Genomic DNA, 14314 nt, shown 5'->3' on the forward strand with positions numbered 1-14314 from the left:
TTAAATAGGTTTATTATTATTCATATTAGGATTCCAATATGGATTTTCTGATTCGTAGGATCTACCCTGCCACTGATCGTGATCGGTAGAGTCAGTAGCTGACTTTCTCAAACTACTCAGACATGTACAGGTGTGTTTCCAGATGGTGTTACATTACTATTTTAAACTGTTCATATGAATTGTTTTATATTTCTGATAATACTGAATATTTTTACGACATGATACCTGATTTTTTTAATATTGTTTATCTTATATATGATTTACTATACATTTTTATATGATTTATGAATTTTGTATTTCTGTATCTGATTTTAATTTCTGAGTCTGGAATATTTTCATGTTTTACTAAATTAAACTATGGTTTTCACTCAAATACATACATGTTTATTACTGTCATTTGGGGTATTACTGGAGGAAGTATCTCAAGCCTAGTCTATGACTTGTAAGCCCTTACCGTAGGCTCCTCGGCTTTGTGCTTAGGGTAAGTCCTTACCGCAAGTCCTTATATTATGTGTATAAGGCCCTTATCGGGTGTACATGTGAGTGCATGGTTCTCAGGAACCTATACATTCTGGTGATCAGATGGGGGTAGTGTTCATATTTTTAAAATATGTTTGATAAACTGATTTTACTGAAGTATTTTATCTATATGTTTTTATACACCGTAAGGAGCACAATAGGCTTTTTAGCTCATTATAAATCTTAACATTTTCAGACAGTAGCAAACTGTAGGCTAGCAGACTTGGCATCAAGAGAATCGAATACTCATATTTTTGTACCATTGTATATCTCTATATGCCTTTTTGTTATACTGTGGTGACACTTGTTTTTGCTACCGTCTCGATATATTTGTATTACCGGTATTTTGTTCTGTATATGTTTTATACAATTTTTTATAACTGATTTCATATTATACTGTTATATGGATTTTAACTTTGTTTTAAATATAAAAAGAAATTTTTGAATAAGATATATAGCTGTCTAGATTTGGGCATAACCTCCGACTGGGACTAGGGATTCCATAAACGCTATCAAACCCGCCACGTGTAGAAATTTGAACTAGCACGTGCCCCTAATCTGGTGGAGATGATCGCTGCACTTCCCGAGTTGGTCGGGAGTCCTTGCTTCCTAAGCTCCGAGCCAAATCGGTCTGAACCGCCTCCGGAATCACGGTCGTGGCGGTAATGTCGAAAGCGCATCAGTGCACGCATATTGCAACTACGGGGAATATTTGTGTTTATTGCACAGATGGACCGGACTCAGATTTTGAGCATACACTATCATATACGGGATATAAACCAACTAGCATGCAATCAATTCGAGCCAGGTAAGTGTTTTAGTTGTTCTTTTTCACTTTGCTTTCTTTGAACTCGTTGATTTTCTGTTTTCACTTTATGTTATGTTTGGGTACTTGGATATGCATAAATTATGAATGAATTAGTTAAGACTCAAACATATATAGATATTGTCAAATTCATAATTAGTATAAGAGTTTCAATTTCTATACTTAATATTTATTTAACAAATCCATGAATTTGAGAAATAATCTTGAATATTATAATTGAATTTTTTTTATCAAAAAATGTGCAGTTTTTTAAATTCGTAATCCAAAATTTGAAATCTGAATTCCCAAATGCTATCTCAAGACACTTTTGAAATTCAAATATATAGTTAGTTTTTTGTTCATTTAAATTAATGGGAGCTGGTTGTTGGCATTGGGTTGAACTAAATGGTGAGTGAAAAGGTCACGTTTTGCATAGTCAAATTGACTTGTAATTTGTTTATTGTTATTACTAGCTTTGGGTGTTAAATTTATTTTAATTTATTAAAATTAGGACTAAATTGATAGAATATATAAATAAAAGTGATCAAATATGTAATTATACCAAATATTTTAACTGTTACATCAGCTTCTCCGTGAAATATTAACTGTAAGTGATTTAATTAAATGCATTAAAATAGTTGAGTGACATGATTGACAAAAATTTAAAAATAGTGATCAAAATAAAAAGAGACAATAATTAGTTGATACGGTTATAGTTTACCCTTTATATTAAATAATTTACCTTTAATTTTAACTAATTTATAATTATTTAAGTCTTTAAAATTTTAAATTTTATAAATTAAATTAATGATATTCATTAATACACGTCGAATATTGTAAAAATTTTCTCAATAAACATAAAAATTTAATTACACTCATACATATATATATATATATATATATATATATATAATATATATATTATACGAAAATTTATCGAACATTATATTCATTTATAGGTATGATTATAAATTTGGACGGTTAAAAAAGGAAGAGAGACATTGGGATGTGGAGTCCAAAAGTAAATAGTGAATGTCACGTTTCTGTGGGAATCTTTCCTCCACCTTTTCGACAATACCAAAAGGAAAAGGGAACTGAGTTTCCAATAACACCTGTCTTACCGTTTGCTTGGAAGTTGCTTCCCCCCCCCCCCCCCAAATATTCTTTATTTTATGTGGTTCAAATTTCAAGGCATCCTATATATATAAATATATATTCTTTTCATATCAAATATGAATCAATATTAATTAAATATAATTTTAAGCATATTTGTTGTAATTAATTCACCTTTCAAATATTTTTCATGTTTATAATGAGAACTTAAAGAAGGTGTTGTAATGAATGAGGGAACGAAGGTGGCAGTAGTCAAGACAAATCTCTGCCTTTGGCATTTTATCAGATACAAGAAACCTGGAAGGAACCCCTTGGAAAATGGGATTGGACTCAAGCTTATATTCTCAAAAAACACGATATAATTCTAATAAAAAACAAATTTCATCTCTCTTTTTTTTCTTCCCTATTCTCCCTGCAACGCACATATTCCATTTTCTCATTTTAAAAAAAATACATTATCCTTTTGAATTTTCCAGGAAAATTCCTGCACCTTGAATTCATTTCCCTTGATAAGTCCCCTGCTTTCAAGTTTTCTCCTCTAGTTTTGTTTGTGCATGAAAGTTCTTCCCTTTTTAGCTGAAGCTGAGTGCTCGGGGATTGTTTTGTTTCTCTCTCAACTGGGATTTCTTAATACTTTCTCTTTTCTATTTCCATTTGGTATCTGGGTTTTAATGGTTTTAGGTGCCTAAGATCTTTTTATTTCATATCTGCTGCATTTGAACTGGTTTTTTCCAATCTTTCTTCATAGTGAAAATTGTCGAAAGTTAAAGGTCTCTTTAGTAATTAGATTCATCCTTGGTGGGAGGTTGTTTGTGGTTTTAGCTTCTGGGGCTGAACTTTTATCTTGTATAACAAGTTATTTCATATCTGGTGTGTTCGAACTGGTTTTTTGAATCTTTCTTCGTACTGAAAGTTGTCAAAAGTTTGTGATTTCTTCTTGTTGTTTCATTTGATTTGTTTGCGAGGTTTCTAGTTCTAGTTCGAGTTATTTTCTTTTTGTTGGATTTGCAATGGGGAAGCACGGAGGAAAGAACAAAAAGCTGACAGGACAAACTGGTGATAATAATATGAAGCAAAACAAGGTCGGAGACAATCGGTTAAAATCGTATGATTCCGACACGGCGGTTTTCATCACCATGTCTCGAGAACTGAAGGAAGAGGGGAAAATACTGTTTCAGAAAAGGGACCTTGAAGGAGCAATCATGATATATGAGAAGGCCCTCAAATTGCTTCCCAAGAATCACATAGATATATGCCATCTTAGGACCAATATTGCTGCATGTTATATGCAGATGGGGTTGAGTGAGTACCACAAGGCAATCCATGAGTGTAATTTGGCCCTAGAGGTAACACCAAAGTATAGTAAAGCACTCGTAAAACGATCGAGGTGTTTTGAGTCTCTGGATCGGCTGGATTTGGCTTTCAGAGATGTTAATGCAATTCTTAACATGGAGCCTAGTAATACTATGGCATTAGAGATTTCAGAAAGAGTAAGAAGTTCACTTGAGAAACAAGGCGTACCGGTTGAATTACATCTTGAATCCATCGAGCCTCATAGTTCTTCAAAAGTTCTCGTCAAAGACGAAACGAAGAAGAAGATCAGCGAGGTTGAAGAATACGTTGAACCGCCAAGTGCTTTGCAGGCTTCAAAAGTTGTCAAAACCGAGAAGATGATCAGTGAAGCACAAGATGACATGGTTATGGATCAAATCGAGGTGAAGAAGGTTGATGAGCATGTGGAGGAAAAGAAGGCTGAGGATAAATATGTTGAACCACCAACGCATCACAAACTTCAAAAGTTGTAGAAGAGAAAACCAAGAAGAAGAAGATCAATGAAGCTCAAGATGACAAGGTTGTGGATCGAATCGAGGAGAAGAAGGTTGATGAAAACGTAGAGGAAAAGAAGGCTGAGGATAAACAGGTTGTTGAGGAGAAAATCAGCAGTAAAGTGGAAGTACCAAAGAAGAGTGTGAAGTTGATTTTGGGTGAAGATATAAGATGGGCTCAGTTGCCACTTAATTGCAGCCTTGTGCAACTAAGGGAAGTCATTCGCGATCGATTTCCTAGCTCGAGAGCGGTACTTGTCAAATACAGAGATGAAGAAGGTGATTTAGTCACAATCACCAGTGATGAAGAGTTGAGATTGGCTGAAATAGCAGCTGGATCACAGGGTTCTGTGAGGCTGTATGTTGTGGAAGTCGATTCCAAGCAGGATCCGTTCTTCGAGAGATTTAATCGCAACGGAGTTCAGAATGTTGAGATTAAACAAGGTAAGGCTGCTGAAAATGGTGATGCTAGAAAGGTCATGGAAAACGGAAAAGACTCATGTTTCATCGATGACTGGATAATCGAGTTTGCTCAACTATTCAAGAACCATGTTGGCTTTGATTTAGATGCATACTTGAATCTTCATGAGCTTGGTATAAAGCAATATTCCGAGGCCATGGAGGACACAGTTACAAGTGAAGAGGCCCAGAACCTTTTCAACATGGCAGCTGAGAAATTCCAAGAGATGACAGCATTAGCGTTGTTCAACTGGGGGAACATTCACATGTCCCGAGCTACGAAGAGGGTCCACGTCGCCGAAGATGGTTCCAGAGAATCCATACTCGAGCAGATCAAAACGGCCTACAATTATGCACAATTAGAATACATCAAAGCTGGTAAGAGATATGAGGAAGCACTGAGAGTAAAACCAGATTTCTATGAAGCACATCTGGCTCTCGGGCAACAACAGTTTGAGCAGGCGAAACTTTATTGGCATTTAGCGATCACAAACAACATTGAGCCGGAAACATGGCCTTCTGAGAAGGTCCTGCACCTCTATAACAACGCCGAGGAAAATATGGAGACGGGTATGCAGATGTGGGAGGAGTCGCAAAGGCAGCGCCTGCGTGAACTTCCCGACTCGAAGAACGAACAAAATCAGTTGAAGAAAACCGGATCGCACGGTTTATTCCAAGATATATCAACAGATGAAGCTGCAGAGCAGGCAATCAACTTGAGTGCTCAGATAAACCTGTTATGGGGTACCATTCTTTATGAACGTTCAATCATGGAATTCAAACTAGGGCTCCCTATCTGGCATGAATGTCTGGAGGTTGCTATTGAGAAATTTGAGCATGCTGGAGTTTCTCCAACAGATATAACTGTTATGGTAAAGAACCATTGTTCGAATAACATCGCACCGGAAGGTAATATAGTTAGAAATTCACAACTTTGTGTCATCAGCTGACATCTGCATAAACCTTTAAAGCATATCTTTTGTCACTTGCAGGCTTAGGGTTTAAGATTGACGAGATAACACAGGCATGGAATGAGATGTATGAAGCTAAAAAGTGGAAGAACAAGATTCGGTCGTGTCGACTAGAACCATTACTTAGACGGCGTGTTTCGAAAATTTATCATGCATTGGAGCATGCATGAGTTGCATGTTGTTTGAGTGGCATCTTCCAGGATACCAGTTTGTCAAAAGACATATCTAACTTCATGTTATTTGAAGTGAGATATGCAGTATTGCATTATAGTTAGGTAAGTTGGTTCTTTCTTTAGTTAAAGAAAAAAGACTGATGAAATTTTCAAGTTAATCAAATAGATGTTTTAGCTTCTATTCTTTTTTCTCTCTAACATTTTGACCCTTAATATTTCATTTTAAGACAAAAATGCGCCTAACGTTTGACTAGATAGTTACTTTAGCCTTTATTCTTTTTTCCAGACATTTTGGTCCTCGATATTTCATTTTAAGGCAAAAAAACTCTTTATTTTAGAGCGTTAACAGTTTGTTAGTTAACGTTTCCCTCTATAGATTCCACATAGGGGCTTTTTCCTCTAAAATAAAACATCATAGGCCAAAATTCTCCACATAAAAGAATAAAAATCAAAATAATTATTTGATCAAACATTACAGACTTTTTCATCATTATGCCTTTGCTAAACAGTTTGTGACATTCAGTTACATGTTTATTCACCTCCCTTACCATGTTTTCAGAAAATTGTATGCAGTTATTTCCAGGAATAACATAGGATCATCCCTTGTGCAGGGTCGTTTTTTCTGCTATTGCCTTTTACATCAAACATCAACCTTTCAGATTCAAAGGAAACTACTGGATTCATGAAAGTTGTGATTCCCTTTCAAGAAATTAGGTTATCAATACATGTTTGGGAATGACTTGAAGCAGCATCAGCAGGGATCTAATGTTTTTTTGTTGGTTTCTGCTTTGGCCTTCTTCAGTTCCCCCCAACCTCAGAGAAGTATAAAATATATGCTGGATTCATTATTAAATTGCAGTAATTTATAGTTTGTTTTCCAGATTTATTTTTTAAGTTTCTTCTGTTTTTAAAAACTCGGTAGTTTTATTAAGAACTTTAAGAAGACAATTCTGTATTCGGTTGATGATGATCCTAGTTTTTCTTCTTGTATTACAAAAGCAGCTTTTTACGTTTCAATATACACACTTATTTAGTAGTTGAGACAGCTAACCCCATCTGATAGCAGCTATACAATTACAGCATACGTTGCACTTTTCCTCCCCAGGCTTTTATTCCGGTCGGAAGCTCACAAGGTTGTGGAGGGCGGTTGACTGAAGCTTCTTAATTTCGGCGACTCCAAAGATAATGACAGTAAATTCTTTAGAGGCTTTAAATACGGCAAACCATCATTACTTATGTTGGAATTCGAAACATTTAACGACACCAATGCGGTCAGTCCTGCATTCAGAAAACAATCCAAGATTCATCATCATCAGGACGCGGTGATTTCATCAGAGAACACGGAAAACGACTAGAATATTTTCATATTCAGTAGCCACTAATAGCAGTACCCAAGTCAGCTCTCAGTTAATCAATTTTCAGTCCTACCATTCTATATAAAGACTTAGACATATTTAGTTATTACAAGCCCGCTTATTATAATCCACTAGACTGCAATGAAAATGCTGCAAATTACTGATCCTCTTGCAGAATGCCGGGCGACTCTCCTAGTATACATCTCTGTATCAGTTTCCGTACGAACACGATAATGTTCGTTCTAGAAACGGGGCAAAGAAGACCAACACTAAACAACACCGCAAAATCCAAAGTAGAAGCAAAATATACCTGAAATCAACTCCAAGGATTTGTTTGAGGTTGCAGTTTTGTGAAAGGTTCGGTAGCGTTAAGGAGCGGAGATCTTTGATATTTTTCACACCGACGTCAGTTAAACCCCCTCCGCATATTTCGAGGGATTGGAGGTTCTTGAAGCCTGTTTTAGCATGAAAATGGAAGGTGTAAGAATATTTTTAACACATTAAAACTGTGTGAAAAGTCTACAATGAAATTGAGAGATGATAAGAACTCTACCATTGAAGATATACAGCACAATACATTCACTGAAGGAATTTCTATTTCTCATTTACCCTGAACTCTCTAAATTATATATGTATATCCAAATTATATTCAATCCTCATGAGCCAATGAGCAAAACAAAACAATAAAGTTTTCGACGTAAGCAAAATAAGAACATCTAGGAAAACATAGGTTAAGGGCTACAATGATCATGCAACTTTACATTATTAATTACTTAAGCCATGGCAATACTTTTAACGTACATCGCAAATAATTTGTTCCAATGTCTGAAATCCTAGCCCCAAAGAGATCTAGATGCACCAGTCCAGTCAAACCTGCATCGGCAAAGTTAAAATGAAAAGTGAGGATTTATATGCATCCTTAAAACATCACACGATGGGAAGAGATAGAGAGAGAAAAGCAATAGCTAGAGATTGAGATCAGCAATTTGGAGCCACTTTGACTTTGCTTTGGGAAAATAAATCAAGTCAATAAGACATCTTTGTGCAGCAATAATTGGTATGACATTCTTAATGAACACAGAAAGATACACCATCCTAACTGGTGAATAACACTACAAAATTGGTCCCATAGACATAGATAACTTGGTATAAGAAATATGCCATCTTAAAACTAAAAAGAACTGTAGACTTTGCAGTATACCGAGAAGCATGAAGGGGGTTTTTAACGAGACCTCCAATTCTTAAAAAAAAAAAAGAACGGATTGAAACCATGGGAATTTTAAAGTCACTTGTTATTCTTTCCAAGTAAAGTTATAACGAAGGATCTGTTTAAAAACCTTTGAAGTTTTATTATTTTATTATAATCTATTTATCTAAAGTGGAGATATTTTCGCATATACGGATACGATCATAGGTGAAAGCTCTATGATTCCAAACATGGCTATCTTGTAATAGTACAAGGCAAGAAACAGGGGTAGACATCCTAGTAAACGTAAAAATCAAGAGAGAAAAAACTCATCCGTTTACAACATAAAGACCAGCAAAAAGATTTCTGCTTCAACAGAAGATACAAAATCTAGTTCCAAAACTCATGAATAGGAGCACACAAGAAATGACACCTACTTCATACTTGGACACATAAATAAGGATGGTACAAAAGAAAAGTGAAAATACTAACTTATCAAAGCCGAAAGCCCCACATCTGTAATTTGGCGAGCATCCAAATTAAGTGACTTAAGAGCTGTCAATCCAGACAACTTTTTTAGACCACTATCAGTCACTAAAGTGAATGACAGATTCAAGGTCTCCAGATGAGTCAAACCTAATAAATGAAGAAACAAGTCAGCATCATGTATTCACATTCTAATGCAGTGAATATTTCAGAAAATAGGTATTTTTTAGTATCATTCACGAATCAACCACTACAAAGACATGGCTGCCCCAAAATCTGTAATGAATTCTATCCACTGATATAAATTCAAGTATTCAACCTGCTTTCAGTGTCATCGTGTAAGCCATAGATTCACTTCAATGAACAAATGAAAGTAGGAAAAAGTTTTCATTTCTCCTTCAAATTATCATCATATGCAGAAGGCAATAGTAATGGAGCAGAGCAATATACTCAAAGAAATCCAGATAAAATAAACATTTCAAGTGTGTTAAAGTGCGCACACACATATATGAAAATATAACTCTGACCATATAAAATAGATGCTCTAACATTCACCATTTAGGAATTTTCATTCAATTAGTAACCAAAAAAAATTGATAAAAAATCGAATTCCACTGTTATTTTCATTCAAAATTTAGCTATACTTTGAAGTATTTTATTGTTGTCATACTTTAACTATCGAAATAGTTAATATATATTTCAATTATGTGCAACAATCGGAATAGTATTACTTTCCATTAATTACATGAAATAAAATACATTATTTAATGAATTAAAAAAGGGAACACGTAAAATCACATGCAACACATGACATTAGGAACTTGTTACTCATAAAAAGGACTTGACAATTAAGAAAGCATCTTAAAGGAACCTGCAAACAGTGTTCCTTATGAAGCACATCTAACAGGAAGATATCATTGAACTCAAATGATAAGAGAGATTATTAACCAGAGAGGTGTCGTAGCCCATTGCTTCCGACTTCAGTGTGAACAACTCTAGACTTTTGAGGAGTGACAGGCCTGAAAATAAAATCACAATATAAAACTCGGTCATGAAAATTTTCAAAGCAAAGGGAGATCCTCCAATAGTTTAACTAGTGTGAAATGAAACATGATATGTAAACCTGTCAAATGAGCAAGGCCTTCATCCCCAACTTTACATGAATCTAAATTTAGGCTCTCCAAATTTGTTAAACCTGGCAAGAAAAGATATACCAGATCAACAAATTTTACACTGCTTCAAAGTCACCAAAATCACATACATAAAATAAACCAGAAATCAGTTGGCGATTATTTTCAGATTTTTTAAACTTTACCAACGATGCTTTCAAAGAAATATATATCACCTCACTACCACTATTATTAACTATCAGATAGTGATCTCAAGTCAATGGCATAGTAATTTTCAAAATCAAAAGCATAATATAAAATTTGCAAATACCATCATTACAGTTTCATAGGATAGTTTTACCATAATGAACCAGGTACCAAATCAACAGCAACAAGCTCTAACAATAGGAAAGTCTCAATCACCATATTTTATGTGAAGTCACAGTGCAATTCAATAAGACAAACTAGAAAATTTCATTAACTCACACAAACTCTAATGGTTGCTCAAGGCACAAAAAAAAAAACGGAGAGAGAATGCAGATTGTCCCCTGCCAATACAAGTCGAACAAAAGGACCACAACGCAGTGGCAACTGTTGTTGGGGGGGGAAGAGAGAGAGAGAGAGAACCTTTTAGGTGCACTAAGCATGCATCTGTTATATCGTTAAATGCCAGGTTCAATACCTTCAAATTCTTAAGTCCTGCAAATGGTAGTAAATACTTATATTGTAAACATTCCAACTATACTTAGCAATGTAGTAGTTCTACACTATGTTTCAGGAATCAAAGGATTAAAAGAATTCAAACACAACTAACCAGAAAACTTGTCGCATCCATCATCAGTTAGGCCACATCTTCCAAGATTTAAGTATGCCAAAGCGACAAGAGCTGCACATAGAATAAATAATTTTTAGTATAAACCGAACATGATACATGATATATGTTCTCTGATATCTAGTTAAATAACATATTACAATTCCAATCCCCCCTTCACATGGGGAAGAAGCTTAAGACATTACGCCCACAATACTAGTTTCCCCTGTGAACTACATATCACTACATCTGAAGGCACAACCATGTTCAATGTATAACATCTACAAATGTACAATTATATTATCAATGGAGATAAGTAAGGAGAACATACCTGAGATGGAATCCAAGCATGCAGCAGTAACATTACATCCCTCCAGATTCAACATATTAAGCTTGTGCAAACCTGCCGTGGAAAGTACATAACATAATATGTTTATTTCTTTATGTCATCTGATCTTATTAAGATAATAGATTATTAGTAATAACAAGTAACATGGCACAATGGGAAAGAAGATTAAAATGCCATCACTAGGAGACCCTGAAGATGATGACCTAAAAGGTAAGATGTATGAATCATGCGACATTCAGTGTGTTAGGAACTGAAACCAAGAACAATGAATATAAACGAAGAGAAGTCATATCCCTTTTATATAGCACAATTGACAACAGTTGTTTCCACCATGCAAAAGAGAAGGTAGATAAATACCTCCCAAATAAGAAAAACATAAATCCATAACCAAAATTTTACCACTCTTTGTTAGCTTGAAAAATGTCCAAAATTACCCGATATAGCCTTCAAGTCCAAATCAGTAATACATTTACAGCATCTGATATTAAGAGACTCAAGTTTGGTAAACCTGAAAAAAGGGTAAAAATGACAGCTTCTGAGAAAATAATTTCTGGAGAAGAAGTTGCAATAACTGGCTGACATAGGAACTCACACTAAAACTTCTGTAATTCATAAAACTAGTTGACTCTCCACATCTTTTAGACATAATGGTCATATTTTAATGCAACATGAGACTGGATCCTGGTTTAGTTTATCTACCAGTTCACCCCTCATTCTTCCCAATATATGACATATAAACATCATAAGGGTGTATTTCAATTTTCTCAAGTTCTCCGTAATGTAAAAATATCAATTCAAATATACATGAAACAGTTTTCCTTTTGAAGGTGCTAGTTCTACAGTTGCATAGAACCCAAGCATTCTAAGGTCTCATAAGGATTCATTCTCAACAGACCTTTAATATGTACAAATCCACCATGAATCCCTGTGCACCTCTCCAGGTCCAGCTTTTCCAAGTTAATTAAGTTGGAAAAGACACGCATCCCTTCAGCCGTAATTGCCGCACTTTTTTTAAAGCTCAAGGATGTCAAATTTGTTAGACCTAAAAGGTCAAGGGACATAATGCCTAAGACCAGCACAGAAATAATGTCAAATAAGAAGCCAATCCAAAGAACTAAAGAATGGATATCATAACCACAGAAAAGCACCACTATATAAAATTTGATTATAATATTCATAACATAGATTATATAGAAATAACATGTCTGTAATGAGGGTCACTTAACAGTTTTATGTAATTTCTTCTAATGTTAAGACATTTAATAGATACTTCATAATTAAAGGTTTCAAAACATGCCATCTTTTGATTCCAGGCTTTTTCCTTTTTTTTTCCTTCCCATGAAATAAGAATTTATTAAATAAGAACCTGCACAAAATCCCAAAAACAAAAGCTTGAAAAAAGAAACTACCGCAACTTTTCAGTATAACTGATCCACTACAGAATAGATGAAAAGAGAAAAAAACATTTGATATTTACTTACAGAAGATTTGTAATTCCTTATAAGTATCATATCAAGGTAATACGGCAAAATGCCAGGAACTGCCCTATGGTAACATTTTTTTTTTGATAGGAATAGGAGGACTCCTTAGGAACCTCCCTCATAGTTTACATTTGATGTAAACTAATTGAGGGAGGAAAAGAGCACCTCATTTTATTGATAAACCAGAATTACATAAGATACACAATACATCCTGATCCTGAGAAACACATGATACACATAACACTCTAACCCTCGAAAATACAACATGACCATAATACAAATGAGGTGCTTCAGTCCAATTTCTGATATATTTTCACAGTTGTTAAAAGTTAAGGCTTGGAGACTCGAGCACTCTTTTAGGAGACCCAAGCCAATATCTGTCACATCAGAATCAGAAAGATCAACCGAAAGTAACGATGTCCTTTGCGAAGAGATGACATCCATCCAACTATCCTGTACTCCAGGATATTCACCCAACCAAACATCCTTTCAAAAGTTGAAAACCAAGTAAATACAATTCTCTATGAAGACAGTAATTAAAAGAAACAATTAATTTAAAGGTGGTCCGTTTTTAAACCAGCTAGGGAAAATTTACCTCTAGAGCACAATCACAAAACTTTCGAAGTATAACATCAGTAAGAAGATGGGATAAAACCGACTTGTTGAAAATTTGTTGACTTATATCCTTTGGCAGCATTGTAAATGAACTATATTGGTTGACGTCCTATGATAGAAAAAGTATACAATTTCAGAGAGAGGAGAAAGAAAAACCCAGAATTCCCATGCCAAATATAAATGTGATAGACATACTTTGCATATTTTATCAATGCATAATTCCATGAGGGATGGACAAATGACCACTCCAGGCTGATGCACTGCCTTGGGTCGCGAAAAGGAGGTTAGAAGCCACTTTGAGCTACCACTTTTGCTATACCTTCAGACACTCCTCGTCTCATTCCATCTTCAACGACCTGTTGGTCTCTCTTCCTTGAACACACTCCCCCCATTAGACTAATAGTCTGATAAATTATCAATAATCGTCAAGAAAGAAGAAGAAAAATCAATTTACTCCCCATTTCAAAACCATCAGACATGATCCGAACTCTGAAGTCTAGATACTGCTTAACCTTCCAACAGCTGGACAAGAAGCAACAGCATTACAGAGTCAACTTTTCAAACCGGACTACAAATACAAAACCATAACGTTAACAAAAAAGTCACCATCTATCATTCTCTCACAGTTTCACTAGGGTTATGTAGCATTTATGACCCTTATTCCCATATGTAATGGGGTAAGGGGAGGTAGGATAGTAGGCTGCCCCCAACACCAGGTTGAAAGCAGCTTCCGTGGGAGACCTCCAAATTATGAATTGCCCACCATGAGACTCGATCCCACAACCACAAGGTTAAGAGCCTTGTGCTCTACCAACTGAGCTGTTATATATAAATTAAAGGATAGCAGTATTCATCCCAAGCATAGTAAATGCCAAAACTTCCATTGGCTTCTAAACATTCCATTAGGTAAAAACAAAAACCATCATAGATCCATCACAATCAAACAAGAGCAAATGAAAGCAACAGTTACAGAGAATCTCCTGAAATCAAACATATAATCATTCAGGAAACATTTCACTTTGTTCATTGATTAAAATAAATCTAGTACTTAAGGGA

The 14314-nt window shown here is 35.1% G+C and overlaps 1 protein-coding gene and 1 pseudogene across 1 annotated transcript; one reads left to right on the forward strand and one right to left on the reverse strand.

Moving 5' to 3' along the window:
* Window positions 1–2838: 2838 nt before the first annotated feature.
* On the forward strand, window positions 2839–7162 carry LOC120197709 (protein PHOX1-like). Its single transcript, XM_039199132.1, has 4 exons — window positions 2839–4114; window positions 4246–5631; window positions 5715–5975; window positions 6483–7162. The coding sequence occupies exons 1-3, from the start codon at window positions 3448–3450 to the stop codon at window positions 5861–5863; spliced, it is 2202 nt and encodes a 733-aa protein (XP_039055063.1). The 5' UTR covers window positions 2839–3447; the 3' UTR covers window positions 5864–5975; window positions 6483–7162.
* Window positions 6821–13774, reverse strand: LOC120197710 (annotated as a pseudogene).
* Window positions 13775–14314: the final 540 nt, after the last annotated feature.

The sequence above is a fragment of the Hibiscus syriacus genome, unplaced genomic scaffold (genome assembly GCF_006381635.1).
Source record: "Hibiscus syriacus cultivar Baekdansim isolate YM2019G1 unplaced genomic scaffold, ASM638163v2 tig00117048_pilon, whole genome shotgun sequence".
Taxonomy (NCBI): domain Eukaryota; kingdom Viridiplantae; phylum Streptophyta; class Magnoliopsida; order Malvales; family Malvaceae; genus Hibiscus; species Hibiscus syriacus.

Coding starts and splice junctions, on each gene's coding strand:
- LOC120197709 (XM_039199132.1), top strand. CDS start 3,448: ATGGGGAAGCACGGAGGAAAGAACAAAAAGCTGACAGGACAAACTGGT. Junction 4,115..4,245: donor CAAAACCGAGAAGATGATCA/GTGAAGCACAAG, acceptor AAGTTGTAGAAG/AGAAAACCAAGAAGAAGAAG. Junction 5,632..5,714: donor GAATAACATCGCACCGGAAG/GTAATATAGTTA, acceptor TGTCACTTGCAG/GCTTAGGGTTTAAGATTGAC.